The following is a 27,183-nucleotide window of genomic DNA, read 5'->3' as shown; positions in this document are numbered from 1 at the left end:
ACTTTCCCAGGATTCCGTTTTCAACAAGGAAGTCATTCACAGCAGGAAATAAGGGTAAAAGTTGGAGCATGACTTTTCCAAAAAATGAGGAAGTTCAGACTACCTGCGTAACATGGAGACGTTTCCGTCTCTCCCGTCTCAGTGTGTGGATATGTAAATATATCAGTGATGAGGGGTTTAAAGCCCTCCCTACATTCCTCCTACTCCTCTTTTCTCGCTCGTTTGCTTTAACGAGGCAGCAGCCACAACAGTCTGTGACTGTGAATCTGTCACTTCAGCAAATGCTTCATTAGAGGGCATGTCTCACTGACAGTACACCAGCCATCACAGCACTGACTGGGGACTGAGCTCTGTGTATCAGCCTCAGAGGAGAGCAGCTCCAACAAACGCACTCCACTTCGTCTCCAGGAATAAAGCAATTCAAGCGCCCTGAAATGAATTTAAGATTAAGTTGTTCCGTCTTTCATATTGGTTTCATTGTATTTCTATCACGCTTGAAAGGCTGCTGTTCTTACTGCTCCTCTGTCACATTCTGGTTGTGGAGGACCTGCGAGATGCTACCTTCACGTGAATCAGTGCTAGGTTTCTGCTGGGCTATAAAAGCCTTTATCCCGTAATCACCAGAGATATCTATGAAAGTGAGCAGGGGGAGCAGAGAGAGGAAAGATGGAGAGTATACCAGGAGAGCCTGTCACACAGAGCATGCAGGAGAGCCTGTCACACAGAGCATGCAGGAGAGCCTGTCACACAGAGCATGCAGGAGAGCCTGTCATCTCCTCACAATTCATTAAATACATTATTACTAAGAATGGATGAATCCCACTCTCCATATCGCTGGATATGTTTGAAACTAAGAAGAATCAGGGCAGAAGACAAGGTAGTGACCTTACTGGTTGTGACAGATGGCATTAAGTGTGGTTCACAGCCTTCTAAAGCTCATAATAAAAAGTACTGGTATCGTTGATCTGAAGAAAGCAATATATTCTCAGGCCTTTGTGAGCAGATGTCTACTGAGCAGTTAGTTAAACATATAAACATGAACCTGCTGTCTGTGTGCCGCGTGCAGAAGAGATGTAATAAGAGGATCTGAAGGACCTGCCTGTATGGAGAGAGAGACTTCAGAAGCTCTGCCAGGAGCCCCTGTCCAATGTGAACCTGATCGACTCTTCTGGCAATTGATATCTGAAATATCGATTTATAGCCATCTCCACCATTTTCATGTTTTGAACATACCATGTGTTTATGAGTTTATAAGACAATCTGATCTGATAGGCACCAATAACAAGAAGCTATTGGTCTTTTTATAATATTTTATTAAAAAAGAAAAAGAGCCTGTACATTAAGCGGATACAGTGCCCTCAGAAAGTATTCATACCCCTTGACTTGTTCCACATTTTGTTGTGTTTCAGCCTGAATTCAAAATGGATTAAATATATGTTTTCTCTCACCCATCTACACACAATACCCCATAATGACAAAATGAAAAACTTTTTTTTTTATGTTTGAAAATGTATTGAAAATTATATACAGAAATATTTTATTTACAGAAGTATTTACAGCCCTGAGGCAATACTTTGTATAAGCACATTTGGAAGCGATTACAGCTGTGAGTCTTTCTGGGTAAGTCTCTAAGAGCATTCCACACCCATTATTATTTTCAAAATTCTTCAAGTTCTGTCAAATTGGTTATTGATCATTGCTTGACAACCATTTTCATGTCTTGTCATAGATTTCCAAGTAGATTTGAGTGAAAACTGTAACTCGACCACTCAGGAACTGTCTTCTTGGTAATCAAGTGCAGTGTAGATTTGGCCTTGTGTTTAGGTCATTGTCCTGCTGAAAGGTGAATTCATCTCCCAGTGTCTGGTGAAAAGCAGACTGATCCAGGTTTTCCTCTAGGATTCTCCTGTGCTTAGCTCAATTCCATTTATTTTCTATTCTGGAAAACTCCCCAGTCCTTAACAATTGCAAGCATACCCATAACATGATGCAGCCACCACTTGAAAATATGGAGCGTGGTACTCAGTTGTGTGTTGGATTTGCCCCAAACATAACACTTTGTATTCATGGCAAAAAGTGAATTGCTTTGACACATGCTTTTGCAGTATTACTTTAGTGCCCTGTTGCAAACAGGATGAATGTTTTGGAATATTTGTATTATTTTAACTCTGTCAATTAGATTAGTATTGTGGAGTAACTAAAACGATGTTGATCCTTCCTCAGTTTTCTCGTATCACGGCCATTAAGCTTTGTAACGGTTTTAAAGTCACTACTGGCCTCATGATGAAATCCCTAAGCTGTTTCCTTCCTCTCTGACAACTGAGTTAGGAAGGACATCTGTATCTTTAGAGTGGCTGGGTGTATTGATACACCATCCAAAGCCTAATTAATAACTTCATCATTATCAAAGGGATATTCACCCATCTACCTTCTTTTCGAGCAATTGGAAAGCCTCCCTGGTCTTTGTGGTTGAATCTGTGTTTGAAATTCAGTGCTCGACAGAGGGAACTTACAGATACTTGTATGTGTGAGGTACAGAGATTAGGTAGTCTTTTAAAAAATCATGTTAAACACTATTATTGCACAAAGACTGAGACCATGCAACTTATTTTGTGACTTGTTTAAGCACATTTTTACCCCTGAACTTATTTATGCTTGCCATAACAAAGGGGTTGAATACTTATTCACTCTTTTCATTTTCAATTAATTTGTCAATTTAAAAACATTTAAAAACATAATTCCACTTTGACATTATGGAGTATTGTGTGTAGGCCAGTGAGAAAAACATCTACATGTAATTATATTCAGGGTGTAACACGAAATGTGGGGAAAAAATACTTTCTAAATTAACTGTATTTCCCAACCCATTCCTGTACATAATACTATATAAGAAGTAAAATGTAAATACTATACTGATACACCTCTGAGTAAATTCAATAAATACATATAAGATTGAGCCAAACTGGCCCATTCAATATTTATATTCACAGAATACAGTCCGTGTAGCAGGTTCAAGGTTGTTGAGCTTACGTGGTCTAGGCTAGTGTTTCCCAACTCCGGTCCTCCAGTGCCCCCAACAGCACATATTTTTGTTGTAGCCTCGGATAAAAACAACTGATTCAATTTGGCAAGTGCTAGATGATTAGATGTGCTTGTCCGGGGCCACAACAAAAATATGTACTGTGGGGGTATTGGAGGACCAAAGTTGAGAAACACTGGTCTGGGGCATGTGACAGGCAAGACTGGGCGTGGCAAGGAATTCAAGAAAGTAAATAACACTTTCCAACTTTCTGCTCACCAAACTCAGCAGTAAATGTTCTATTTTCACTCCCCAGTAGTTCCTGGGGAAAGTGACAGAACTGTGATAGTTTCTCTCAGTCCTAGTTACACATCCTGTTCTCCTGATTTTGGACTTCCTGGTCTGTAAGTCAGCACCAGAGTCATCTCGCCACGCTTCCCAGATGGGACATGTAGAAACGTGTGAGAATGGGGGTTGGTGATGGGACGGGGCAGTGGAGGATCATGGGATCATGCCATAGGGATTGAGACTGTGCCATTGGCTCGGCTGCGGCTGCGCGTGTGGATGCTGGACTCGGTCAGCTCCTCGCCATGCTCCTCAGACTTCTTGTCTGCGAAGGCGGCGAGGAAGCGCAGAGTGACGGAGTCCCACTCCTCAGGAAGCAGCAGCAGCAGGAAGCCCAGGCAGATGATGCAGGTGGCAGCCAGACGCACCACACTGAAGATAACCTCATGTTTCAACACATCTACCGCTACGGATGGGAGGGAGAGGAGGGGAGAGAGGGAGGAAAGGAGGGGAAGGAGGTAGGGGGGACAGAGAGAGAGATGTTTTGATTAATTAAGTAGAAGTGAGGTATAAGAAGAGAGAGCGAGAGGAAGATGTTCTGATTAATTACATAAAGTAACAGAAACCACAGGACACAGGTGGGGGGGACAAATTGAACTGCAGGGGGCGATAAAAGTAGCTAACAATGTGGCTTACAATCAGCACAAGATTGCAAACGTTTCCTCTCTGCTCTATTGGCCTACAGTCTTTGAAAAGAATGTGCTATCTAGAACCAAACAGGGTTCTTCAGCTGTCCCTGTAGGATCAGTTGTAGATAGAAAAGAGGGTTCTAAATGGAACCCAAAAGAGTTCTACCTGAAACCAAAAAGGGTTCTCCTATGGGGACAGCCACGGAAACCATTTTTCTAAGAGTGTAGACCCCTGCCCCGCTGTCGTAACCCACTGACCTTCATACAGGCCTCTGTGGTTGAGGAAAATAACTAGTCTGCAGGCATTTATTGTTGCCTTAGAAACCTAATCCACCTTAGTGAGGGATAGTTGCTGCGTCTGTGTGAAGGCACATTGATGATTGGGTTTCCGAGGTGAGAGAGTCAGACTTGCTGTGTAATCTGTTTGCTGTGGGGGCCTAAAGTGCTGACCTCTGGATACAATACCTCTGCATGCACTAGAATAAATAGGCCTAAACACAGATTTCAGAGATGATACAGACATGGAACATTGGCACATTATAAAGATGAAGAAAAGAGCCCGTCTGTTTATTAATAAAAGTCAATGTCAGTTTAAACTTTACTTCACCCACACACGGATGCACGTACACACGCACACACACACACACACAGACACATACCTGCATTGCCGGGCACACTGAGCAGTGTCCCTATAGAGATGAGGATGGGGTAGGTAAGCACCACACCAACATTAACCAGGATATTGAACACTGGAAGAGAAATGATATTGTTAACCAAAATATCTTTCCTGTACGCGTGTGTGTGTGTGTCCCATAGTTGTGTCCACTCACCCAGCCAGAGCCCAGCCAGGCCACACAGGTATCCCCAGGGCAGTGAGGACAGAGAGCCCCAGTGCTCCACTTTGGTGAAGTAGAGGATGAGGGGGATGAAGGAGATGAAGATGAGATTGAAGACACCCATGGTGGAGAGGAAGTGAGCCACCTCACCCAGGCTGGCACTGCCCAGGAACATCTTAAACAGCACCTGCAGCAGAGGAAACAATGTCCAGGTATGTTATACTGATGGCACTTTTTGTAAAACTAATTGAGAATACTAAGTATTTCAGTAAACAGACACATGCTTATTAAACAAACCTTGTAGAGAGCCGATGTGGAGGCAGAGCCCACAGCCAAGGCCACACCTATGATGGAGTCCCCATGGAAACCATCTGCGTATGCCATCATGACAATGCCTGTGATGGCCATTATGGCTGCCACAATCTGCAGGTAGGGATGAGGGAAGTAAACAATCAACCTTAATACTTGTGCCTACTGTCCCACTCCCCTGTATGATTTGTTAGATAGCTGTGTGACCAAGCCCAAGGAAGTAATAGTAGTGGTAGAGTACTGACCCGTACACCCATGAAGCGGTCCTTCAGGACGATCCATGACAGCAGGAAGACGAAGGCCTTGTGGCAGCAGTAGAGGGCTGAGACGTCAGTGGCGGTCAGCTTCCTCAGGGCCAGCAGGTACAGGTAGTTAGTCAGGGTCCACAGGATGGAGAAGGGGGCTGTCCTCTTCAGGAACAGCTTGAGTGTCATCCCATCTTCCCCGAAAAGCCTGCTGCATTCTCTGACGAATAGAATTACAGAAAGGAAATGAGGGATAAAGGAATGAGAGAGGCTATTTACTTCTCAAAATTGTTGTTTTTGGTAAGAGCACTTATCAAAGGGATTAGTTCTAGGTCTATTCCCATGAGGAAATGTAAGAGTGGGAATCCAAAAACTTTGGATGGAAACTGTTTGGGTAAATTTGATCATTTTTGTTTGTTTTTCCGGCTGAGAGGCAACGCTTCATTGAAATATGCAGACATCGCCATTACTACAATGGCCATTTCTCCTGGTTGCGGTCAATATTCCCATTCACACGCCTGAGTGCCAATGGTAATTAGAGGAGGGATGTGTCATAAAACAGCGTCTCACTGAGCACTGGAGGAGATTAAAGCCACTGAATACTGAACAAACAGCATCGTACAAATCTGATAACTACTGTAGCTCCGGTAAACACCTCCGGGTGTCACCACTGATTCAATACACTCCATATAGTCTATGGAGCATTTGGCTTCTCAAAGAGAAATACATGTATTATCCCTTCCCCGCTGTCATAACAAATCACCTGAATTTCTGTATAGGTGTTTGCTTGTCCCGGGTGGTGACCACATGGCCTCCGTAGTAGAGAGGGAAGAGGAGGATGTTCCAGTTGGTGCTGAACCAGGAGACAAAGAAGGGGCAGGAGAAGGACTTGAAGGTGAGCTGGACCAGCTGAGTGGTGCCCACCCAGGAGGAGGACACACATAGGACCAATAGGAGGCCCCCCAGCACCTTCAGCACTGTGTTAGCACACGTCTGGTACGATGTCCCCTCTCCACTGGCCTCGCTGCCTGGGGTGTCTGCACGAGACTCAGAACCCTCCTCTCCTGTGGGGGGAAAGCACATGCTGTTGAACTATGTAGGGAATAGGGTTACACCTATGGGCGTAGGTGTGTCTGAAGAGTAAACACTTCAGCACCACGGACAGTGGAACTGGCTTCAGTCCAACGGACAGTGGAACTGGCTTCGGCACCAACAACAGTTGAATGGCTTTAGAACCATGGACAGTTTGTGGTTGTTGATGACAGTACACAACTAGTACATGTGTACCACTTGAGTAGCCATTGGCATGAGAGATTAATGACATGCAATTGTGTAATTCAGCTGTGGCTGACCCTCTTTCCATCAACAGACAATCCATTTGAATGTTCAGTGTTCACAAGAAAACACATAGCACTTCAGAATACAGGTGATGTGGGATAGTTTTCACAAATACATTTAAAGTGGATTGTTCCATTGTTCTCAATGGGTTCCATGCTCCATTCTTTGACACTATCCTGGCTGCCTCGCTGAGGTAAGTAAGCAAGAATTGATCACTCATCCTTAGTGAGCAGTAAATCCCCCAGATTGAATAACCTTGGCATGGTGGTTGCTGGTTGCCGATGTCAGAAATAGCACCATGAAGTCATGTGGATACAGTCCCAACATAGTCATGTAGTCATATGCGTACAGAAACCTGATGCCCCAAAACAACTATCCACAATATGTATGTCAGCCCAATCACGTGACATCCATCCACCTCTCTAAAGAAACTACAGGATTACAAGAGGTCTGACTATTGAGGAATGAGACTTTTCAAAAACACCTTTCCAGCACTGAGCAAGATCTTCCACTAGGACTTTCCCTTGTGGACATAGCAGGGCAACTACGGCAGACTGCTGACATCTCTACAACCGCAAGAAAACATTGTTAAAAGGTTAGCAGACTGGCCTTTTTGTTTTTGCTTGCGACTGTAAAGAGAATAGATTAACGTGGTCCTTCTGTAGCTCAGTTGGTAGAGCATGGCGCTTGTAACGCCAGGGTAGTGGGTTCGATCCCCGGGACCACCCATACGTAGAATGTATGCACACATGACTGTAAGTCGCTTTGGATAAAAGCGTCTGCTAAATGGCATATATTATTATTATTATTATAACAAAGCTCTGAGTGTGCATTTATGTGTTCAGTGGCTTCAGTGCAGACTGAGTGATTTTTGGACTGGTGCAGTGTGCGCAGGGAGACTGGGAGCACGGAGAACCCTAAAACTAGCTGTGAGCACACACATCACACCCACTACAACAGACAACCAGGAATTGAGAACAGAAATGTAAGGAATTATATTGAATGTCTTAATGGATTGTGGGACTGAATGCCTTATGGGTCATTGCTTACTTGCTGTAGTGTGTGTGTGTGTGTCACTGAGATGATGTGAGGGTGTTTCCGGAGAGAGCTAGGATCCGTTATATAACCCTCCAGAGCATGATCAATTTACACCAGGGCAGGAATAAAATATGACATGTGCTGGGTGTTTGCTGCTCGCTTTCAGCTTGCTGGTTCAGCACTATGGGCTCAGCCCAGCCATTTCCACCATGGCTGTAGACATTACATTACAATAGAGCAGGAAGCAGCAGCCTCTCTCGCTCTCTGAGGAGGAGCATTATCAGTGCTCAAAGCAATATGAGTACAATCAGTGCCTCAAAGTTATCCAATAAACCCCCTAACGTGCACCACTAGGTATCGACCCCCTGCTCCCAGAGAGAAAACAAACGGTTGGTTCAGAGCAGTCCACCCCCCCCAAAAAAACATCTAATCAAAACTAGAAAAGTGGCACTAAGATTCATACCTTGACTTTTCCCCCTAGGTTCTCTAAAACAGAAAGCAGAGTGTAACGGAATATGTATGAGATAGAACTCTTTCAAATCCATTTGATTGAAAGAGAACAAGGGTAACATTAATTGCTGGCTTAAAATGTCATAGTTGCTTAAGAGTGTGTGTGCTGGGTTCTGTAAAACTTGAACGTCTTAGAAGTAAGAGAAAAGACTTCAGCAGCACTTCCAGAATGATAATATCCTTGATACCCAAGACACTTCATGCTCTCTGACCCAAACTTATAATAATGCTGCTATTCAGTACCCACGCTAAGGTGTTGGCAGAAACTTCATGATGACAAACCTAACAGTAACAGCATTGAAAAGCATTCATACACCTACAGTCATACACCTATACACCTACATAATATTAGGTGAGCATTGCATCTCTCCGAAAAGTGCCTTTCCATAGGAAGGAAAAGATCATGCTGGCCAAACACACATTATGAAGACAGACAGTGCATGAGAATCAGTTCCACACATTATGAAGACAGACAGTGCATGAGAATCAGTTCCACACATTATGAAGACAGACAGTGCATGAGAATCAGTTCCACACATTATGAAGACAGACAGTGCATGAGAATCAGTTCCACACATTATGAAGACAGACAGTGCATGAGAATCAGTTCCACACATTATGAAGACTGACAGTGCATGATAATCAATTCCACACATTATGAAGACAGACAGTGCATGAGAATCAGTTCCACACATTATGAAGACAGACAGTGCATGAGAATCAGTTCCACACATTATGAAGACTGACAGTGCATGATAATCAATTCCACACATTATGAAGACAGACAGTGCATGATAATCAGTTCCACACATTATGAAGACAGACAGTGCATGAGAATCAGTTCCACACATTATGAAGACTGACAGTGCATGAGAATCAGTTCCACACATTATGAAGACAGACAGTGCATGAGAATCAATTCCACACATTATGAAGACTGACAGTGCATGATAATCAATTCCACACATTATGAAGACATACAGTGCATGAGAATCAGTTCTACACATTATGAAGACTGACAGTGCATGAGAATCAGTTCCACACATTATGAAGACAGACAGTGCATGAGAATCAGTTCCACACATTATGAAGACAGACAGTGCATGAGAATCAGTTCCACACATTATGAAGACAGACAGTGCATGATAATCAATTCCACACATTATGAAGACTGACAGTGCATGATAATCAATTCCACACATTATGAAGACATACAGTGCATGATAATCAATTCCACACATTATGAAGACAGACAGTGCATGATAATCAGTTCCACACATTATGAAGACAGACAGTGAATGAGAATCAGTTCCACACATTATGAAGACAGACAGTGCATGATAATCAATTCCAGTCTATGTTGTTTGACTTATTTATTCAAAAGGATTTTGATAGGGAAACTGTATCTCTTTCACACTGAGGTTACTGTGACAACTTAGACTGGCAAATTGGCTTGGGATCTTAGGCGTACAGTGCAGAGATTTGTATTGGATGCAAATGTCATCTCCAATACATCCATGAAATGCAAAACTTTAAAAAAAAAAACTTTACAAAAATAAATGAGTATGCCTTAAAATTAAAGATTGATGACGTGTTTTATCCCACTTTTTCCCAGATGGGGACAGACAGACAGACCTTAAGTGGAGAAAGGGAGACAATCAAGAATTGCATGGTTTAAAAGCAGAAGTAACATCATAGGATGTAGATATTGTACGTTAAGCTGCATTGTCTTGTCCTCTTCCCATTGACCATTCAAAGACCATGCCCATACTGAGAGGACATAATTCACTGTACAGTACTGTAGTGGGTGCTGGGTGCAGAGAGTGACAAATTGTAGGCTTGTTAGCATCCTGTTTCCCCAGGCAAAAGCACCACGCTCTGATCCATTGCCAGGATGTGGATATTAAAACAAAACTATCATTTCACATTCCACCTCATTAATACTGAATTATTCGCTACATTTGAGCTCCTGTAACAAACTGCAATATTTCCTGCTGATGGTGCTATAAAACGTTAGACTACAATACAGTATGGCACAGCAAATAATAGCAGAACAAAAACTAAGGTATCTCACACACTGTAGTTCGGACATCTGAGAGCAACATATGGCTGAGGTCTTGCAAAGGACAGGAATATCTCTAAGCACTGCTGCTTAGTAGGCCTTTACCTAGTAGTTACCTATATGCAGCTAGTTACCTGTACTGTATTAAGCCCCAAGCTATGATTTGAGTTGACTCATAAGAAAAGGTGAGAGATACAAACTCCCATTAAGAGAAGATATACAGGATATGCTGACAACGTGACGCAGTGCCCCTGCCTGGACCTCACATTCCAATCCATGACAGAGGAAGGGTGGTGGAGACAGTGATGGATAAACCAGTGCTGAATATAATAAATGACTAGTAGTTCACATTAATGTTCCTACATGGCCTGCAGGGGTATACAGAGGTCAGGCAATGCATCTAGTCCATACCAGGTGAGAATCAAATACATGGTTTAATTGAGGATTAATATTAAGTGTATATTTTGTTCATCTCTACAAAATAGATAGAAAGACAATGGATATAGACCTTAAGGCCTTAGAGATGGGACGGTGTATGGCTGTGGAGAGAACTGTACCATTTAAAGGACTTGGTACCCATGTCCCTCTCAAAACGAATCACATGCAAGACAAGTAAGTGAGACGGAACAGATGTGAGAACAGCCAAACCATCAGCCTGTTTGCTCATGGAAACATCAGCAGTAAGGCACAAAGTACAATTTGAACACAACTAAACATATGCTGTGATCTAAGATTCCCTGTTGATAAATTCTGTATCCCCTCTCAGAGAACGGTGAAGAGCAAAGGCATGAATGTTTCTCATAGTTATGGAATACAGTCATTCAAGTGAAAGTATTTAAATAATCATAACAGTAGATTTGTAATATAAGCATTAATCTGAGTGTGTATAATCTTGAATAATCACAAGATAATGAAGAACATTTTAGTCTACTTGATAACTATATTGTCAAGCCCTTGTGACATTTCATAGACTTAATGAGGAGCCCAGTATACACTATTCTGTAGAGGGCACATAATGTGCTCTTTACATAATCCTAGAAAGCCCAGAGCATAACATTATACTAAGACTGGAGACATCCAAATGTGTTTTAGCTACCTTAACTATCCCCCCCCCCATCTCTTTCTTTCTCAACCTCATATTCTGCCCTTTGGGGTTGATTTTAATGAACAATGTAATGACCACATTACACCAAGGCCTATAAACAGACATTAATATGGGAAAACAGCAAACCGGCCATAGCTGTTTAGCCATAGGCATTAACAATGCACAAAGATATGGTAATCTCTCCATTCATATCCCTGCTCTTATAGAAGAGTTTTCAATGCTGCCCATCTTAGACACACAGATACGCACACATACGCAAAACACACAAACATACACACACGTCCCAGACATGGCGCCTAGGGCCAGACTCCATCCCTACTCCCCCCGTCCCCTACACCCAGTCTGGAGTCTTTACCTTCGGAGATGGGGCAGGTGAGGACCTGGGAGCTGTAGGAGCTGAGAGGAGCCACTCTGGCCGAGTGCTTCTTCATCCTCCACTAGAGGCAGAGCCAACAGTCCCTCCCTGGGATGTGTGTGTGTTGTCTGTCTGCCTGCCTGGACTGCTGCTACACTCAGCAGCTCCTCCTGCAATCCCTCTGCATTCCCAGGCTCCTGGCTCCTCCACAGGCGGCTTGCTATAGCTCTCTATCAGTCTCTTCTATCTAAATGTCTATTGATGTTTATATCTCCTTCTTTATTTATTTCTCCCTCGTTCACATTCAGTTGAGCTAACTCCCTCACTGTCTCTTACTCAGATGCCGTCTCTCGTTCCCTCTGGACAGTGTTGGAGCTCAGTAGAAGTGCTGTGGAGTGGAGACTACTGTTGCACGGTCATGCACTGTCTCCAAGGGAGACTGAGATTCAAGTGTGTGGCACCGCGCAATCACTCCCTTCATCACTTTCCTTTCGTTCTCCCTCCTCCTCCCTTGCATTCCCCTCCTCTTCGTTTGATCCGCAAATCAGCTGCTTTGTTTGGAAGGTAACCAAGCAGCCCCAGCTAATTATGCTGTGTTAGCTGCTGTCCCCTCGCTCTCTCTCTCTCTCTCTCTCTCTCTCTCTCTCTCTCTCTCTCTCTCTCTCCTCTGCTGGCACTTCTCCCCTACTTCACTACTCATTCAGTCTTATATTATTTATAGTGGCCCTGTCCTGTTCTCTGTGCCATTGCAACACAAATTAATTGAACTGAGACAGGGAAGGGACTTACCTAAGTCCCACACCACCCCTAACTCCCCATTACACCTCACGACATGGAGTCCTAATGCAGTAGGAGCTCACAGAGTCTGGATGAGAAAGAGAATCAAGCCTGGCTGCACATGCTCTCTCCAACACCCACACATCCAGCCCACTTCATGGTGCTCTGTCATGCCAGCAGAAAGAGGGCTGGAGAGGGCATGGACCAGACACATCAAATGTAGAGTTGACATTGGAAGTTTACATACACCATAGGCAAATACATTTAAACTCCGTTTTTCACAATTCCTGACATTTAATCCTAGTACAAAATTCCCTGTCTTATAGGTCAGTTAGGATCATCACTATATTTTAAGAATGTGAAATGTCAGAATAATAGTAGAGAGAATGATTTATTTCAGCTTTTATTTCTTTCATCACATTCCCCGTGGGTCAGAAGTTTACATACACTCAATTAGTATTTAGTAGCATTGCCTTTAAATTGTTTAACTTGGGCCAAATGTTTTGGGTAGCCTTCCACAAGCTTCCCACAATAAGTTGGGTGAATTTTGGCCCATTCCTCCTGACAGAGCTGGTGTAACTGAATCGGGTATGTAGGCCTCCTTGCTCGCACACGCTTTTTCAGTTCTGCCCACATATTGTCAAAAGGATGGAGGTCAGGGCTTTGTGATGACCACTCCAATACCTTGACTTTGTTGTCCTTAAGCCATTTTGCCACAACTTTGGAAGTATGCTTGGGGTCATTGTCAATTTGGAAGACCCATTTGAGTCCAGGATTTACCTTCCTGACTGATGTCTTGAGATGCTGCGTCAATATATCCACATAATTTTCCTTCCTCATGAAGCCATCTATTTTGTGAAGTGCACCAGCCCCTCCTGCAGCAAAGCACCCCCACAACATGATGCTGCCACCCCCGCGCTTCACGGTTGGGATGGTGTTCTTCGGCTTGCAAGCCTCCCCCTTTTTCCTCCAAACATAACGATGGTCATTATGGCCAAACAGTTACAGTGCCGTGCGAAAGTATTCGGCCCCCTTGAACTTTGCGACCTTTTGCCACATTTCAGGCTTCAAACATAAAGATATAAAACTGTATTTTTTTGTGAAGAATCAACAACAAGTGGGACACAATCATGAAGTGGAATGACATTTATTGGATATTTCAAACTTTTTTAACAAATCAAAAACTGAAAAATTGGGCGTGCAAAATTATTCAGCCCCCTTAAGTTAATACTTTGTAGCGCCAACTTTTGCTGTGATTACAGCTGTAAGTCGCTTGGGGTATGTCTCTATCAGTTTTGCACATCGAGAGACTGACATTTTTTCCCATTCCTCCTTGCAAAACAGCTCGAGCTCAGTGAGGTTGGATGGAGAGCATTTGTGAACAGCAGTTTTCAGTTCTTTCCACAGATTCTCGATTGGATTCAGGTCTGGACTTTGACTTGGCCATTCTAACACCTGGATATGTTTATTTTTGAACCATTCCATTGTAGATTTTGCTTTATGTTTTGGATCATTGTCTTGTTGGAAGACAAATCTCCGTCCCAGTCTCAGGTCTTTTACAGACTCCATCAGGTTTTCTTTCAGAATGGTCCTGTATTTGGCTCCATCCATCTTCCCATCAATTTTAACCATCTTCCCAGTCCCTGCTGAAGAAAAGCAGGCCCAAACCATGATGCTGCCACCAAACATGTTTGACAGTGGGGATGGTGTGTCCGGGGTGATGAGCTGTGTTGCTTTTACGCCAAACATAACGTTTTGCATTGTTGCCAAAAAGTTCAATTTTGGTTTCATCTGACCAGAGCACCTTCTTCCACATGTTTGGTGTGTCTCCCAGGTGGCTTGTGGCAAACTTTAAACAACAATTTTTATGGATATCTTTAAGAAATGGCTTTCTTCTTGCCACTCTTCCATAAAGGCCATATTTGTGCAATATACAACTGATTGTTGTCCTATGGACAGAGTCTCCCACCTCAGCTGTAGATCTCTGCAGTTCATCCAGAGTGATCATGGGCCTCTTGGCTGCATATCTGATCAGTCTTCTCCTTGTATGAGCTGAAAGTTTAGAGGGATGGCCAGGTCTTGGTAGATTTGCAGTGGTCTGATACTCCTTCCATTTCAATATTATCGCTTGCACAGTGCTCCTTGAGATGTAAGCTTGGGAAATCTTTTTGTATCCAAATCCGGCTTTAAACTTCTTCACAACAGTATCTCGGACCTGCCTGGTGTGTTCCTTGTTCTTCATGATGCTCTCTGCGCTTTTAACGGACCTCTGAGACTATCACAGTGCAGGTGCATTTATACGGAGACTTGATTACACACAGGTGGATTGTATTTATCATCATTAGTCATTTAGGTCAACATTGGATCATTCAGAGATCCTCACTGAACTTCTGGAGAGAGTTTGCTGCACTGAAAGTAAAGGGGCTGAATAATTTTGCACGCCCAATTTTTCAGTTTTTGATTTGTTAAAAAAGTTTGAAATATCCAATAAATGTCGTTCCACTTCATGATTGTGTCCCACTTGTTGTTGATTCTTCACAAAAAAATACAGTTTTATATATTTATGTTTGAAGCCTGAAATGTGGCAAAAGGTCGCAAAGTTCAAGGGGGCCGAATACTTTCGCAAGGCACTGTATATTTTTGTTTCATCAGACCAGAGGACATTTCTCCAAAAGGTACGATCTTTGTCCCCATGTGCAGTTGCCAACCGTAGTCTAGCTTTTTATGGCGGTTTTGGAGCAGTGCCATATCCCTTGCTGAGCGGCCTTTCAGGTTATGTCGATATAGGACTCGTTTTACTGTGGATATAGATACTTTTGTACCTGTTTTCTCCATCACTTTCACAAGGTCCTTTGCGGTAATTCTTGGATTGATTTGCACTTTTCGCACCAAAATACATGAATCTCTAGGAGCCTGAACACGTCTCCTTCCTGAGCAATATGACGGCTGCGTGGTCCCATCGTGTTTATACTTGCGTACTATTGTTTGTAGCGATGAGCGTGCTACCTTCAAGCGATTGGAAATTGCTCCCAAGGATGAACAAGACTTGTGGAGGCCTAGAATTGTTTTTCTGAGGTCTTGGCTGATTTCTTTTGATTTTCCCATGATGTCAGCAAAGAGGCCCCAGCAGAGGGGTGAGCTCAGGGCATAACCAGCTAGCACATTGTGTCCCTTGGGAACGTACGTTTTAGGTTTTTATTATGCATGCATAGATGTTCATTTTGTCTATTCAAACAGACCCCATTTCAAAAGAAACAAGCACTCATTAAGATCAGGTGTGGCCTATTAGTGGGTGCTGCCAACACACCTGAACACACTTAAAAAGATAGAGGAGAGAGAGTTTTCCCGAAAACGGAATGTACATGTTTTCTGAACATGTACATCACATTTAACGTGACTTTAAATAGAACCATGAGGAAACCTGTAGGAAACTTTATCCTTGAAGTACTGAAATTCCCACAGAAGAAAGCTGTTTCTTAACATTCTCTGAACTATTTGAGAACATTCCCAATGTCAAACCAGTGAGGTCATGTTCCTAGAACATTACTAAAATTGAAAGCAAATGTAACCATGTTTGAACTGTTAGGCATAATACAAAGAAAATAATGGTTTTTTGTCAAGTTCCTTAAATGTGCTGAAAATGCTCCAAAGCCAAGCAACTATGAAGCACCATTCTCAGAAAGTTGTGGGAAGGTTGTATGTAAAATAACCATAGGACAACCACGCTCTCACCAAACTCTAAGAAACATATGGTTCTCAGAACATTATGTGCTAGCTGGCCCATGGGAGTGTGGTCAAGAGTTCTCATCTCACAGTGCCCTCGCTCCCGGTCATCCTGCCTCTGTCTGCGGTTTTCACAATCAAAGGTTCTAATGGGCCTCGGCATCCTGTCAGCCTATAACATCAATAGCATACAACAGCATCAATGTGGTGAGACACAGAGCAGAGGTTCAGCTCCCTGTAATATAATCTTAGTATATCCCCCACCCTGCTTATTCTCACACCAGAAAAATGAATCTCAGGCAAGCTGGCCAGGGAACATAGCTGTGGGAAATAGGGGTGCTGAGGTAGATGCAGCATACATACATACATATACATACATATTTTTTCCATCTCTCACAAAAGAAGCGCACTGGGCCTTTATTACTCCTGTATGAGTGGACCTAAATCAACAAATTCTATCAGCACCCCCCGCAAGGGAGTGACAGCAGTATTTCACCAGAAATATGAACAACAGTACAGTAAACCTGGGCTGCAGCACCGTCCTATTGGGTAGCCCTGATTACAGTTAACAGGAAACCAGCTGTCACTGCCTTTTTGCAATCATGTGTACTCCAACCTCTCTCTGTCACTATATCGATGTCACTCAGAACCCCCCCCTTCCCACTCTCCTGTCTCTCCTCTCCAATTCTCAGTCAGAATCCTGGCAAAGCTACAGAGCATGGCAGATCACAGTGCTTCACTGTTCCTCAAATTCTGAAAGTGAGTGGGGCAGGGCAAGGCAGTGGAGACTGTCTGGAGAGCTGGTTCTGGCTGCACCTTGTGCTTGTATGGTTCCCTTCCCTGAGGCAGGGGCTAGGAGGGGGGGAGGGGGCACTCAACTTAAAAATAGCCCTGCCTAACCACAGTGGAGACAGCAGCTAGACAGGGAGGGAGAAGAAAGGCAGCTAGTCAGCACATTTGGCCCAAGGATGCTAATCACTGAGAGCTTAGGGGATTGAAATAGGGCACGGATATTGACATAGAGCACTGATATTGACAGAGCATGGATAATGACATAGTGCCCCGATATTGACATAGGGCATGGATATTGACAGAGCATGGATAATGACATAGTGCCCCGATATTGACATAGGGCACGGATATTGACATAGAGCATGGATATTGACAGAGCATGGATAATGACATAGTGCCCCGATATTGACATAGGGCACGGATATTGACATAGAGCATGGATATTGACAGAGCATGGATAATGACATAGTGCCCCGATATTGACATAGGGCACAGTTAATGACATAGAGCATGGATATTGACAGAGCATGGATAATAACATAGTGCCCCGATATTGACATAGGGCACAGTTAATGACATAGAGCATGGATATTGACAGAGCATGGATAATGACATAGTGCCCCGATATTGACATAGGGCACAGTTAATGACATAGAGCATGGATATTGACAGAGCATGGATAATGACATAGTGCCCCGATATTGACATAGGGCACAGTTAATGACATAGAGCATGGATATTGTATGGAGACCAAACTCAGGTACATCTAGATCATGAAAGGCTGAAAAGGTTATTATCCCCCTATCCCTCATTCCTAGTGCTGGGATGGGATGCCCATAAGGACTGGGACAAGCCCTCTCACTCTATGTCCCAATGACACACTTCACTGCCGACCTTCACCGACCTTCACTGGCGACCACACTTCACTGCCGACACTCCACCTCACTGCCGACCATCCATATCCCCCTAGCCTCTCATCACAACCCCAGAGACCCCTGACCAGAGTTTACCATAGACAACACAATGCTTGTGTCGCATCTTGGACCAGGGCACAGATTCTAAAATAAACCATGCACTCGTCCATAGCAACGGTGGTGCTCCGGTGTGCTCAGGCCTGAAACACTGACGCAGTCGCCTCATTCAGGCCCTTTGTCATTCAGATTAGCCCGTGTTCCTCTGCCACCGTACAGCCCTTTGCCTTTATGCATCTCTCTGTTAATCAGTACGTCTCAGAGATGAGCAGGAACAGGGAAAAGGGACAGAGAGGTGAGAGAGGACAGACAGGAGAGAGAGGACAGAGAGCCACTGAAATAATGTATTAGAGTAGGCGGTAGTGAAATAGTATACTGACTAACCCATATGATTATTACAAAGGATACATTTTGCATCTATATTTTTCTTAAGCATATTGAATTATTCCAGGGCTATACAAAATGGTGTGAAGTTGTGGAGTTAAGATTGATGATTAAAACCATTGCCCATGGTTATAATCAAAGATGACTCTAGTTTTAAGAGGGAGACATCTAGTGGGCATTAGAGAGAGTGGCAGAGTAGGAGCATCAGTTGAGAACATTACCAACATTTGTGTGTATGATGTTAGCGTCTACTGTGTATAAATATAACTCTGGTCATCTAGAGCAACATATGCCATACATATACCCATGTTATGTGCATTCAGTGGTTACTCTAGGGTCACTGAGGCTGTGCAAGTCACTCTGCATGAGAACCCTTGACATAGAACCATCTACCTCATTTCTACCAGCATGTTAAATGTGCAACCAGAGGGGGGGGGGGGGACTCTAGACCAGCTTTACTCCACACACAGAGACACATACAAAGCTCTCCCTCGCCCTCCATTTGGCAAATCTGATCATAATTATATCCTCCTGATTACTGCTTACAAGCAAAAATTAAAGCAGGAAGCACCAGTGACTCAGTCTATAAAAAGTGGTCAGATGAAGCAGATGCTAAACTACAGGATTGTTTTGCCAGCACAGACTGGAATATGTTCCGGGATTATTTCTACTTTGCACATTCTTCCACTGCAAATCTACCATTCCAGTGTTTTACTTGCTATATTGTATTTACTTTGCCACCATGGCCTTTTTTTGCCCTTACCTCCCTTATCTCACCTCATTTGCTCACATCGTATATAGACTTGTTTATACTGTATTATTGACTGTATGTTTGTTTTACTCCATGTGTAACTTTGTGTCGTTGTATGTGTTGAACTGCTTTGCTTTATCTTGGCCAGGTCGCAATTGTAAATGAGAACTTGTTCTCAACTTGCCTACCTGGTTAAATAAAGGTGAAATAAACACCCCCTCAGGACACTGAAAAGATTTGGCATGGGTTCTCAGATCCCCCAAACGTTCTACAGATGTACAATAGAGAACATTCTGACTGGTTGCATCACTGCCTAGTACGGCAACTGCTTGGCCTCCGACCGCAAGGCACTACAGAGGGTAGTGTGTACGGCCCAGTACATCACTGGGGTCAAGCTTCCTGCCATCCAGGACCTCTATACCAGGTGGTGTCAGAGGAAGGCCCTAAAAATTGTCAAAAAGACTCCAGCCAACCCAGTCATAGACTGTTGTCTCTGCTACCGCATGGCAAGCGGTATTGGAGAGCAAAGTCTAGGTCCAAAGGCTTCTAAACAGCTTCTACCCCCAAGTCATAAGTCATAATTTACATTTACATTTACATTTAAGTCATTTAGCAGACGCTCTTATCCAGAGCGACTTACAAATTGGTGCATTCACCTTATGACATCCAGTGGAACAACCACTTTACAATAGAGCATCTAAATATTTTAAGGGGGGGGGGGTGAGAAGGATTACTTTATCCTATCCTAGGTATTCCTTAAAGAGGTGGGGTTTCAGGTGTCTCCGGAAGGTGGTGATTGACTCCGCTGTCCTGGCGTCGTGAGGGAGTTTGTTCCACCATTGGGGAGCCAGAGCAGCGAACAGTTTTGACTGAGCTGAGCGGGAACTGTACTTCCTCAGTGGTAGGGAGGCGAGCAGGCCAGAGGTGGATGAACGCAGTGCCCTTATTTGGGTGTAGGGCCTGATCAGAGCCTGGAGGTACTGAGGTGCCGTTCCCCTCACAGCTCCGTAGGCAAGCACCATGGTCTTGTAGCGGATGCGAGCTTCAACTGGAAGCCAGTGGAGAGAGCGGAGGAGCGGGGTGACGTGAGAGAACTTGGGAAGGTTGAACACTAGACGGGCTGCGGCGTTCTGGATGAGTTGTAGGGGTTTAATGGCACAGGCAGGGAGCCCAGCCAACAGCGAGTTGCAGTAATCCAGACGGGAGATGACAAGTGCCGGATTAGGACCTGCGCCGCTTCCTGTGTGAGGCAGGGTCGTACTCTGCGGATGTTGTAGAGCATGAACCTACAGGAACGGGCCACCGCCTTGATGTTAGTTGAGAACGACAGTTTGTTGTCCAGGATCACGCCAAGGTTCTTAGCGCTCTGGGAGGAGGACACAATGGAGTTGTCAACCGTGATGGCGAGATCATGGAACGGGCAGTCCTTCCCCGGGAGGAAGAGCAGCTCCGTCTTGCCGAAGTTCAGCTTGAGGTGGTGATCCGTCATCCACACTGATATGTCTGCCAGACATGCAGAGATGCGATTCACCACCTGGTCATCAGAAGGGGGAAAGGAGAAGATTAATTGTGTGTCGTCTGCATAGCAATGATAGGAGAGACCATGTGAGGTTATGACAGAGCCAAGTGACTTGGTGTATAGCGAGAATAGGAGAGGGCCTAGAACAGAGCCCTGGGGGACACCAGTGGTGAGAGCGCGTGGTGAGGAGACAGATTCTCGCCACACCACCTGGTAGGAGCGACCTGTCAGGTAGGACGCAATCCAAGCGTGGGCCGCGCCGGAGATGCCCAACTCGGAGAGGGTGGAGAGGAGGATCTGATGGTTCACAGTATCGAAGGCAGCCGATAGGTCTAGAAGGATAAGAGCAGAGGAGAGAGAGTTAGCTTTAGCGGTGCGGAGCGCCTCCGTGATACAGAGAAGAGCAGTCTCAGTTGAATGACTAGTCTTGAAACCTGACTGATTTGGATCAAGAAGGTCATTCTGAGAGAGATAGCGGGAGAGCTGACCAAGGACGGCACGTTCAAGAGTTTTGGAGAGAAAAGAAAGAAGGGATACTGGTCTGTAGTTGTTGACATCGGAGGGATCGAGTGTAGGTTTTTTCAGAAGGGGTGCAACTCTCGCTCTCTTGAAGACGGAAGGGACGTAGCCAGCGGTCAGGGATAAGTTGATGAGCGAGGTGAGGTAAGGGAGAAGGTCTCCGGAAATGGTCTGGAGAAGAGAGGAGGGGATAGGGTCGAGCGGGCAGGTTGTTGGGCGGCCGGCCGTCACAAGACGCGAGATTTCATCTGGAGAGAGAGGGGAGAAAGAGGTCAGAGCACAGGGTAGGGCAGTGTGAGCAGAACCAGCGGTGTTGTTTGACTTAGCAAACGAGGATCGGATGTCGTCGATCTTCTTTTCAAAATGGTTGACGAAGTCATCTGCAGAGAGGGAGGAGGGGGGAGGGGGAGGAGGATTCAGGAGGGAGGAGAATGTGGCAAAGAGCTTCCTAGGGTTAGAGGCAGATGCTTGGAATTTAGAGTGGTAGAAAGTGGCTTTAGCAGCAGAGACAGAGGAGGAAAATGTAGAGAGGAGGGAGTGAAAGGATGCCAGGTCCGCAGGGAGGCGAGTTTTCCTCCATTTCCGCTCGGCCTTCCGGAGCCCTGTTCTGTGAGCTCGCATTGAGTCGTTAAGCCACGGAGCGGGAGGGGAGGACCATAATCAAATGGCTACCGAGACTATTTGCAATGCCCCCCCCCCCCCTATTCTCTGTTTATCATCTATGCATAATCACTTTAACTGTACCTACATGTACATATTACCTCCATGACCTCGAATAACCAGTGGTCAAAGACCTGGTCACATTGACTCTGTACTGGTATCTGGTATGTAGCCTCGCGACTGTTATTTTACTGCTGCTTTTTCATTATTTATTACTTTTATTTCTTATTTTTTACCTATCTATTTTTTTTACTTAACATGTATATTTCTTAAAACTGCATTGTTGGTTAAGGGCTTGTAAGTAAGCATTTCACTGTAATCACCTTACAGTGAAATGCATGTTACAAATAAAATGTGATTTGACTAGATGTTTTATATAATGGATTTCCGCATGGGTGTGATTTAAGGAGCTATCCATGTTGTCTTATACATGCTGGTAGTAATTAGGCTTAGTAGACCTCCAGTCACGGCTCCCCTTTTACCTGTTATCATTGCTTTGGAGGACAGAAGACTTCATACTGAGATTTAGATAGCCTAATAGACCACAAGAGGGCACTAGGAGACCAATGATGTATATAAACTTTGGATCGCTATGTATTGGCCAATGAGTGGCTTTGGCGCCACCTGTCAGCCTATAGTTTCACTCCTCAGAAGAAGCAGTCCTCCATAGGAATTAATGTAAGGCTTTTAGTATTTCAATTAAATGGGACAAAAGGACATGTATTTAAATATTTTGCCCCCAGAACAGCCTCAATTCGTTGAGAGCATGGACTCTACAAGGTGTTGAAAGCGTTCCACAGGGATTCCAATGCTTCCCACAGTTGTGTCAAGTTGGCTGGATGTCCTTTGGGTGGCGGACCATTCTTGATACACATGGGAAACAGTTGAGAGTTAAAAACCCAGCAGTGTTGCAGTTCTTAACACAAACCGGTGAGCCTGGCACCTACTACCATACCCCGTTCAAAGGCACTTAAATGTTTTGTCTTCCCCATTCACCCTTTGAATGGCACACATACACAATCCATTTCTCAATTGTCTCAAGGCTTAAAAATGATTATTTAACCTGACTCCTCCCCTTCATTTACATTGATTGAAGTGGATTTAACAAGGGACATCAATAAGGGATCATAGCTTTCACCTGGATTCACCTGGTCAGTCTATGTCATGGAAAGAGCAGTGTTTATAATGTTTTGTACACTCAGGTGTATATAAATCTCTCTCTGTTGGAGGGACTGGCTGTACTGAACAGGTACTATGCTGCTGTTTGGAGTGAGCTAAGGAACAGGCTGGCCAGCGGTGATAAGGGCAACACGTGGTAACCACCACCTCTAACAGTCAACCCATTAGTGGAGTAGAGATCTAGTCTTAACAGATGGTTGCAGGTGCACATTCAAGGTGGTAAATAGCTGTGCATTTCGACCATCAGTTGAGTATTCTGTGCCATACTGTTGCTAAAGTCTCAACAACACTGAGAATGAGATCAAACTCACTTTCAAGAATATTCAGTGTATGCCGAGTTACCTTTAATTACCTACCCTAAGCACCTAGATTCTTGTGTGATGTTAATTTGCCTCTCGTGTTTGTGTCTTTGCTACTTTGGCAAACACGCAGGAGTCCTTAACCTATTTTGAATAAATATTTCTCCCATTACTCTGTACAGGTTTTTACCCATTCTCAAGAGAGCTAAGGGCTAACAGTGCTCTCTATGGTGGTTCAAGAGAAAGCCCACATCCAATTAGACACTAGTTAAAAATAGCACGCCGAACGAGTGAGGCTTCAGTGGGAAAGTGATTGCAGACATAGGCCTACATGTCTGAGTGAAATCTTAAATGATTCAATTAAAACATGAATGTGATCGTCTGTGTGTCTGGGGAGACTTTTATAGCCATAGGTATCATAGTGTGTCTTGTCATACTAGTTTTCAAGGAGAGTTCAAATTCTAATGTCAATGTTAATGTGAGCTGCCTGCCTGGCTCAGTGCTGAGTGGTGTTGCCAGGGCCTGTCATTTCACTTCCTCTCGCCTCTGCCAGTCTGCCCAGTGGTGTGCCAGCCCAGCCAGTTCCTCTGGACCACTGAACAGGACATCTCAGCACTTCACAGGCACGATACTATACACTACAAATTATAATAAATGAAACTAATGTTTGTTCAAGGGACACTGATCTGCAACTTGGCTGAGCAGGGCCTATGAGGAGTCCCCAGAATTGATCTGAGGACTGGTGCTGGGGTAAGAGACGGGGGAGATATATTTTGTACAATTTCAAAGCAACACTTCAACTTGAGTCAGTTTTGCCATTTCAAAGTTATTTTATCACTTAATGTGAGCAAAACATTAAATTTTTTTGTCACATCACTACCTAACAAGTTATCACAAACACTGTGTGAACTTTATTCAAGACCCTCTCTGAAAATGTAGTCCATGATCCTCCTTGGAGGCATATTTTAACTCACTGCAGATGGCAAAAATAGCAAAACGCCAACAGAAAATGGCAAAAAATAGAATTACCCAATGGCGTTGGCAAGAAACTAATGTTCTAGATCTGTGCTATTTTTGCTTCAACCCAACAGCAGTCTTCTTTTAAATGATATGCAACATTTCAAGAGACATTTCATTCTCATTTCAAAATCTAAACAAAAACCAACTCACAAATAAGTGTCAGGCAATCCTCAGACATCAACTTCATAGTGTGGAAATATATATAAAACATGGGAAGATCTCATATTTGGACTGCATTGAGCCTTTAACACTATGGAAGAAAATAATAGCAATTCAGACATTCTCTTGCTCTGCTGAAAGTGATTTCCCCTTTTGCCTGGAAACCTGATTCATGACGCACTAGAACATTTCTCTATAATCACTTTGTGACATATGCTGATGTAAAAATGGCTTTATAGATACATTTGATTGAATTTGGTTGATGCACTAAAGCCTGGTGAAGACTTGTTATTCACCCAGAGTGATAATGTGTGTGACTGACTTCCATTGTTCTTTAGGTCTGAGTAACTTTGCAAGTAATTCATTTAGATGAGCTTTTATATAAAAGCTTGGAAATGCTACGAAGCTTGTCCGTGACAAGTCAAATTCAATTCAGTAAGGATATTTCAGTTCAGCTAGGGTATTTCTGAGTATGAATCACAACAGGCTCATGGACACTGAATCAGTGATAGTCTTCCTTACATTTGCCCCACATACTGTATAGTAAAATGAAGGGCACAATTATAGCCTACAGTATTTCTGACCAGTATAGCATCTTACATAATACTGGCCTTGATCTCATTAGATTTAGTTTAGTATATTAAATACATAATTTCCACTATAAACCAGTCAAATGCTCTGCTATGTTTCTTCTATACAGTACATTTTGATTTGATTTTGATTTGATAGTTATTGCTTAAATAGAGTTCCCCGGAAACAACCCGTATAATGAATCTCATTTCATCTCAACCCATGATTTCACCACAGCCATCATACATTTATTGCAAATCAAAATAAATCCAATCAATGGTAGCCCAGGCAGATCCCATTGCATTGTGGCAAGCAGCCCAATGATTATTATATCCAATGTATGCTGCAATGCATGTACAATGCACAGTGGTGGGATTTATTTTTGATCATTGTGTTTCTGTCATTTCACAGACAGTAACATATAAAGTCCTGCAGAATCAGAGTAATAGAAGCATGGGAGAGTTGCATGTGAGGAGGGTATTTGTCTACTGTAAAATATTGATTATTTTAATAGCTGCAAAACTATTAACATGACCAGCAACAAACAATTCAATATGCATCTAACATCTACTAGAGTGTATGTTGTCTCCTCCTCATTAGGATAGTTCCATGATCATAAAAACACTACAGTTCAAATGATTTACAGTCATGGTAACAGGAACAATGGTTTGCATATATGTCATTTGCATAGATGTCATGTCACATTATGGTATTGCATCTGTCTGTCTGACTGCCTGCTTGTCTATCTGTGCCTGTCTGTCTGTGCCTGTCTGTCTGTGCCTGTCTGTCTGTGCCTGTCTGTCTGTGCCTGTCTGTCTGTGCCTGTCTATCTGTGCCTGTCTGTCTGTGCCTGTCTGTCTGTGCCTGTCTGTCTGTGCCTGTCCATCTGGATGTCTACTGCTGTTCATTGTTTGTGTCTCAGACCAAAAGTCAATAAGGATGTGAAGAGGAACCTAATTACTTCGTCTCCATAGCGGCAGCTGTTTCAGGCACATGTCACCTTAGAATGTGGTTCCATTACGGCTCATTCCACAAACAAATTGAATTGTAGGCTATACAGCACCAATTCCTCTAGCTCTCAGGTAGAGAATATATTTCATTTATTTATTAAAAAGCCCTCTACTGACATTACACAATAATCAGTGATTGACAGAATTGGTTGAAAAAACCCAGTAGATATCAGTCGAATAAACAATAGAAAATCACATGCCCCAGCAATCACTATATTTTGTGAGTGAATATCATGTTTAAACCTATTCCTGCAACACCGTATAAATGGTTAACATTCATTTGATATGGGAAAGCAAAGCACCCCCCTCTGTAATATGCTGGTCACATACAATATAGGCTACTACCCGTGCCATTGTCTCTACCTGGATGACGAGGAGCAATAGTGTGAAATTGACAAAGGCCTTCAGTTTTACGCTTACGTGTAGTTGACTTCTACTTTATTAGTTGACTTATTTGACTGTTTTCTATTTTCATGACTTACTTCTGTGACTTGAGTAGCCCGGATAATAGCCGTAATAACCAGTGATCCGCAAAATTCTATCCTCAATGTCTTGCACACCGTTGGCGGTCACTTTAGAGGTGGCGTCCGTGTCCCCATAGAGAAGGTGGGTTTCACCCGCTTTGCCTGATAGGTGCGCGTTCAAAGGTTCCAGCCGAAAGCAGGGCTGGTCTCCTCCACCTTCAGCACCCTCGGTACTGATCATCATAAATCCAAACGCGCAGTCAGAAGGGAATGTTTCGTGTGTTCCGCGCTCACCATGCGAAATATAGTATCAAAGGCATCAACTAACATCTATGGAAGGGCATTCACATTGCACCACACTGTTCGCAAGGCGCGGAGGTTATTGAATTTGGGGAGCGTGGCAGAGATCGTATACCAGGGGGCGTGTCACTATCGCATCTAAATTCAGTTTTAGTAGTCTCGGGCCCAATTACTAATGGACCTAAACCTTAAACTTGGGGCCTATGCACTTGTGGAGATCTGAGAGGGTATGACAGGTGCAATCAGGGGTGTCATGCACCTATTATTTTAGAGGGGGCACGAAGTACATGAGGAT

At 43.7% G+C, this 27,183-nt stretch overlaps 1 protein-coding gene across 2 annotated transcripts; it reads right to left on the bottom strand.

Annotated features, from left to right (window-relative positions):
• Positions 1-1,304: 1,304 nt before the first annotated feature.
• Positions 1,305-26,955, bottom strand: LOC124001963 (solute carrier family 35 member F4-like). 2 transcript variants are annotated; one of them, XM_046309146.1, is made up of 7 exons: positions 26,607-26,955; positions 6,147-6,447; positions 5,384-5,603; positions 5,127-5,252; positions 4,824-5,016; positions 4,653-4,742; positions 1,305-3,770 (listed from the first exon to the last, which is right to left on the bottom strand). In XM_046309146.1, the coding sequence occupies exons 1-7, from the start codon at positions 26,830-26,832 to the stop codon at positions 3,529-3,531; spliced, it is 1,398 nt and encodes a 465-aa protein (XP_046165102.1). In that variant the 5' UTR covers positions 26,833-26,955; the 3' UTR covers positions 1,305-3,528. The 2 variants fall into 2 exon arrangements, with proteins under 2 accessions (XP_046165102.1, XP_046165103.1); XM_046309147.1 differs by lacking the exon at positions 26,607-26,955 and adding an exon at positions 11,792-12,240.
• Between the last annotated feature and the right edge of the window lie 228 nt (positions 26,956-27,183).

Source organism: Oncorhynchus gorbuscha, linkage group LG17 (assembly GCF_021184085.1).
Source record: "Oncorhynchus gorbuscha isolate QuinsamMale2020 ecotype Even-year linkage group LG17, OgorEven_v1.0, whole genome shotgun sequence".
Taxonomy (NCBI): domain Eukaryota; kingdom Metazoa; phylum Chordata; class Actinopteri; order Salmoniformes; family Salmonidae; genus Oncorhynchus; species Oncorhynchus gorbuscha.
The sequence above is the reverse complement of the archived record's forward strand: the minus strand, read 5'-3'. Positions and strand labels throughout refer to the sequence as shown.